General features: G+C 39.9%; 1 protein-coding gene across 2 annotated transcripts; it reads right to left on the bottom strand.

Moving 5' to 3' along the window:
* Window positions 1-1,830: 1,830 nt before the first annotated feature.
* LOC148037635 (uncharacterized) lies at window positions 1,831-5,295 on the bottom strand. Of its 2 annotated transcripts, XR_015690668.1 has the most exons (4): window positions 4,801-5,295; window positions 2,553-2,702; window positions 2,401-2,466; window positions 1,831-1,975 (listed from the first exon to the last, which is right to left on the bottom strand). XR_015690668.1 is itself a non-coding variant. In XM_087676578.1 (3 exons), the coding sequence occupies exons 1-2, from the start codon at window positions 5,143-5,145 to the stop codon at window positions 2,580-2,582; spliced, it is 468 nt and encodes a 155-aa protein (XP_087532704.1). In that variant the 5' UTR covers window positions 5,146-5,293; the 3' UTR covers window positions 2,154-2,466; window positions 2,553-2,579. The 2 variants fall into 2 exon arrangements, 1 of the variants encoding a protein (XP_087532704.1); XM_087676578.1 differs by lacking the exon at window positions 1,831-1,975 and having other exon boundaries at window positions 2,154-2,466; window positions 4,801-5,293.
* Window positions 5,296-5,504: the final 209 nt, after the last annotated feature.

Here is a 5,504-nt window from a genome sequence, read left to right as displayed (position 1 = left end):
CCATATGTCCAATATGATGAGAAGGTGATGTGAGATTATTCACAGAACTCAATTTGATGGTTTCAAATAGACGATAGCTATGCAAGATCGCCAAATAGAATCACAAGCTTCTTTATTGAATGGATTGAATAGTGAGCCTTAGTAGGTGCTCACTATTTGGTATACTATTATATTGAACGCTACCCTTGTTAACATGGACATCTCATTGATGATAATTGCATCAACTTATCTTATTGCAATGTAGCATTCGTCCATCTCTTGCAATTGTAATGGATATAGATATGCACACACTTAACATCTTGAACTAGTAGTGGATTGTGGTGGATAGGTTGCATAGTCTGGTTGCAATTGCTCCTGTGCTTGCAATCAATATTACTCTTATTCTTGGCAATAAGCTTGTGTAACTATGGTAACATACAAGGAAGCTCTTTCCATTGCCTAGTGTGCCGTTGACAATGTGTAGGCTGTATGTCACATCAATGAGATGGTTGTAGACAACTTGTTATTCTATTGTTAAAGTACTATCATCAAGAATTGTTCAAAACTCTTTCATGAGCTATAATATTTTAATCCTTATTGATGCAATGCCACTTCCATAGTTAGAAGCTACTAGAGATATTGTGAATGTAGTTGGTTATCTTTAATGAAAGGGATATTTTGAATGATGATATTCAACAATTGGTGGGTTCAATCAAAGGTGACCAAGTTTCTTAATGTGTAGCCCATGACGAACATTTCGGGCACTTCCTCATTGGCCACAAGATCACAAAGTTTGCACTCGATTTAGTATGACTGTGCTGAGTTCTCTACACCTATTAGTTCATTCTCTGACCTAAAGGTTGTTAGTTCACTCTCTAACCTAAAGGTTGTTTGTTATAGTAATGTGTTAAAGAAAAAACCTTCAATTTGGTGGCCTAGGTGAAAATTAGTGAATCATACCAATCTAGTGTACAGCTCCATGGTATTGCCATAAGCATCACAGAGTGGGTTTGAGATCAAATGCAATGGTTGTTTTGGTAATTTTGTAATTTTCGTGATGCTAATAAAAGGTTACATGCTCTAAGCTTGATGGCCAAGCACAATAAAGATCTAAAAGGTGCATAATGATCTTCCCTATCCTTGTGAGCTTCCACTACCATATTTGTGCAAGGGAGCTGTCAATGTACTCGACAAACATACTTTGTGTGACTATTGATATCTACGTGCAATTTAACACCGCTTCGGTATGTGACACTAGCTTGCACAATATTGCGATGGAAATTACTTTTTGCTTGATTGAGACCAAGTCTTGCAATCCTAGTCTCTTTGCATCTTCTACCTAGATGTTCAACTTTTTGATCAGCTCCACCGCCTTCACTGCATACTTGAGCAAGTAATAAGATATGGAAATGTTTGTTGCTCATTACATATTCATGTGCACTCCCCAAAGAAGTAATAGCATTGGGTGACATAACATTTTGATACTCATCTCCAATTAACAAAGTTCTCATCATCCCCCTATTCAAACTCCATATTTCTAAGTAATGGGAATAAGTTGTCAAGATAAATCAATAACCCTCATACATTAAGAGAACTAACAAGCGCAACCTACTACATCTTTGTCTCTATATCCTGTACAATTGTCATTCCCAGGTCTTTTAAGTTGGAAAAGAACACTTATAGACCATCATCGACACAAGGCATTGCTAACAAAAAAATACTAAAAACATATTTGGAATTTAGACCTTATATAAGGCATTAAAAACAAGTTACTTTCAAGTCTCATCCATGCAAACGCTAAGCAAGTGTATTTCTCAAATTGTCCTTTAAAAGGTGCCAAAGCTTGATTGCAAATATTTCTAAGACCCCTAAGGATATATTCTCAGCTTGATTGCAAATATTTCTAAGACCCCTAAGGATATATTCTCTATCTCCCCTGCTGGCTCCATACCACATATAGCTGCCTGTGGAAGATCCAGAGTCGCACAATATTCATCTGCTACCCCAATACCAATGTTTAATAGACAACTGTTGTCTAAATCACTTAAAATCATCTTATATGATTCAGCAGTACCATTTGCATAAAAGTTCTTGTTTTGGAGCCATGAAAGAATCTAAACTTGCAAACAAAAGAAGACAAAACGACTTGCAGGTGATTCACTATATAGCCTATATAAATGACTACTTTCATATGACTTTTGAACATTTATAGTCTAAACCCCCCCTTCAGGGCACTAAACTACAAAATTACAATTCTTCCACAGAAGTAATTATCAAGCTTTACACAAAAACGCCAGAATATTGGCTCCTACCATTTTCACAGGGAAAACTGGAAAAAAAAGGACTGAATTTCACTACCCCTCAGAAATATAGCAGTTATGCAGGTCTAAACATCCCAGCATCATCATCAAAAAATTGTACCTCTGCAGATTTGTTCCTCGTGTTTATACCTACATAAAACTGTTCCAGCATATAACGAGTGTATACCTACATAAAATCATTCAAAATTATCAAGAGTCCTGACATTGACAATTTACAAAACAGCAATTGAGCAAGAAATGCAACCTCCATACCTTAAGCACAGGTATCACGGGGGCCACTCATGTGCGGCTCACAAAATGAACATTTAGAAGCTTGGCAATCTCAAGAAAATTTACTTTATCTTTTCCAAGAAGATCCCTTAACTTGTCATCACAAACTATTAACCTCTTATCAGACTCACTCTGCACCCAAAGAAAAAAGGTGAATAACTTTTAAGTGATGACACTAGTTGAACATTTAAGAAAACATGTTGATATTGAGAATTGAGATTAAGGCCAAGAATTTAAAAAGAAAAAGATAAAGAAAGCTACTGAACACACAGATAGGTGATATTAGCTAAAAAGCCAAACATAGAGATTCTCAGAACATACAAGAGTATCACTGTAACCTGACTGGCAACTTCACAAGCAAAAAGCCTCTCAACCTTCACACTTTCTTATTAATCGTCATTTATTTCAACTTTCAAGTAGATGGTCATTTGAACATGCCAAGGCATTTTGAGGCATCTCACAGTTTTTAAAAAGCAGATGCACTTTCTTTTGTAAAACCCAAGAAAATAAATGGTGTATTCCAGTCTGACACTCCTTTTTGTCTGTCTTATTGATCCTACCCCTCTCACAAAAACCACAAACTTCAGCTCCACCCAGCTTCTAACCAAACTGATCAATCTCAGTCATTTCTCTAAATTTCCTGCAAATTGTGTATCCCTAGCAAAAATCCTGCTTCATTTTTGTAGGGATTCAGTTCTATATCAAAACAAGCATTTCGAAAAACACCTAAAGCTGACCCACAGTCATGCTGTGGATCCCCAACATATGCTGGAAGTCCAATAATCAAAACATCCTTTGACTTCACAGGCCTTGTAAAATCCAAAGTACACAGACCAACAAAAGAAAATAAAGGCACATTGCAACCTTGAGTTTCAAATCCCTTGATAGTGTTGTCTGCTTGATACAACATAAACAGCATGTGTAAAAATAAGAAATGGAAGGGGATGGAAATAACAGTAGTAGAATCAAATAGCATACAAAGACTAGTAAAGTTTGCAACATAGGAAAAGAAAGGGAGTAATGGAAAAATCCCCCTGCCAAAGGCATTACATACTCCAAAGCTCAAACATGTGTTCACATACTCCTAAAGCCAGGGAAGTTGCATAAACACAAAATTAGAAATGGCAAAAAATTTATGAGACAAGGTCATCACGAAGCTTTGCACCATTGATCAATTTTCTGGAGATCTGCAAATGAAAATTACATTCTAGGGTACAGCTTGCAGCACTCCAAACAGATCTAAGTAGCATTCATAAACATTGAAATAGTCACCTAGCACCATAATTGATGGAAAATCTAGAACACATCAAAGTACGTCTTCCTCTGCCCCCTCCCATGTCCTGCATACCTCACCCTCCTTGTTGTCACCTCCTCCTCCTAAACATCATCCTGCTCCTCCTACCTGTCTATTTACCTAAACATAAAAAGCTCAGTTCTAACACTCTCCTGCTCTCTTCCTCTCCCCGTCTGTGTGCATGCTGTGACACCTAAATACTGCTGCATAGCAAGAATCTAATGTCTCCTAGCAACAAGCCAGTATATACCCTCTATGGCAAGTTGTGATTCCTGCAGTCCATAATCCCACATGCCCAAAAACACATAAACTGCAATCAATGGCAATGCCAGTTCTATATGCGGTGTAAATGGGCTAGGGGAACAAGAGCTTATAGGTGTAACCAAAAATCAGAAATTAGCAGCCTCAAAAGCTTGCTTCTGGCACACATTTCTGAGGATGAAGTACTGAGCCAGTTTCTGTGTAGAAAAATGAATGCCATAGTCCAGCATGATCAGAAAAAACCGTGACCAGAAAAATAAATACTCTAGGCAACGAATGGGACGGGGAGGTTAATCAAGAATGTGTTTTCCTGGCGCATTATCTCCAGGAGCATCCTTTGAGGGAAAGGTCACCTATCTGTAGGTCTCCCTGCGCACTGCTGATTCACTTTCAAAGATTTAAACCCACTGACGTCCTCTCTAGATGAGAAGCGCAATAAGGACACGTTCCCTGATAATTTCAATGGAGAGTTTGCCTAAATTTTTGCCACTTATGGCTTCCTCTCTAGACGAGAAGAGCAAGAGAACATGCTCCTTGATAAATTCAAATTGGTTTGATTTTTCGTCATTCACGCCTTTCGCTCTAGATCTTCCTTGATCATTCCAATCCCTGATTTCTTTGAAATGTTTTTGCTGGATACTTCTACAAGTGCTTCGGATCGAGAGAGAAGCAAACCTGGAGGTTGTGTTCCTTGATGTAGGCCCAGACGAGCTTCATGGTGTCAGCACGGGAGGCCTGCGGAGAGCCGACGAATGCCTGGAGGGTGGGAGAGATGTCCAGAGGCTTGTTGAGGCCCCCGGCACGGCCGCTCTTCGGAGCCGCAGAAGTGGACGCAGTGGACTTGGCCGATGCGGACGAAGAGGAGCTGCGCCGAGAAGAAGACGAAGAAGAAGATGCTGCGGCAGTTCGAACCACAAGAGAGGTAGACGACACCGGCATCTTCAAGACAAGCTGAGGCCGGCCTGCGACCAGGCGCGCGTACAGGCTGGGAGCTCCGAGAGAGACTGTTATATTGGCCATTGAGATGCTCCGAGCCGAAACGTCCTCGGCTATGGCGGAAATGTAACCAGGCTCTCTCTCTCTCTCTCTCTCCTTCTTCTTCTTCTTCTTCCTCTTCTCTGTGAGGCTTCAGGTAGCTATGGCGCAGTGAGCAACATCCACTTAGCTAACTATAATAAAATCATAATAAGCAAACGCACCAGCAATAGATAGCCCCTCGTCACATGCTCATGCACTTTCCCAATGCGCCAGGGGTGCTCGTTGGGCCTCAATGGCCTTCCCAAAGAAGAAGAACCACATTGCATGCTAATAGATATTTTAATACGTTGCCAGGGATGCACAACCTAGGGTTTGAACTTGCGCATCCCGTTCAACTCAAT

The sequence above is a fragment of the Lygodium microphyllum genome, chromosome 4, assembly GCF_053477565.2.
Source record: "Lygodium microphyllum isolate KBCC chromosome 4, Lygodium_microphyllum_v1.1.10, whole genome shotgun sequence".
Classification (NCBI taxonomy): Eukaryota; Viridiplantae; Streptophyta; class Polypodiopsida; order Schizaeales; family Lygodiaceae; genus Lygodium; species Lygodium microphyllum.
This window is presented reverse-complemented; position numbering and strand designations above follow the sequence as displayed.

Coding starts and splice junctions, on each gene's coding strand:
- LOC148037635 (XM_087676578.1), bottom strand. CDS start 5,145: ATGGCCAATATAACAGTCTCTCTCGGAGCTCCCAGCCTGTACGCGCGC. Junction 2,703..4,800: donor TCAAGGAACACAACCTCCAG/GTTTGCTTCTCT, acceptor CTTTGGGTGCAG/AGTGAGTCTGATAAGAGGTT.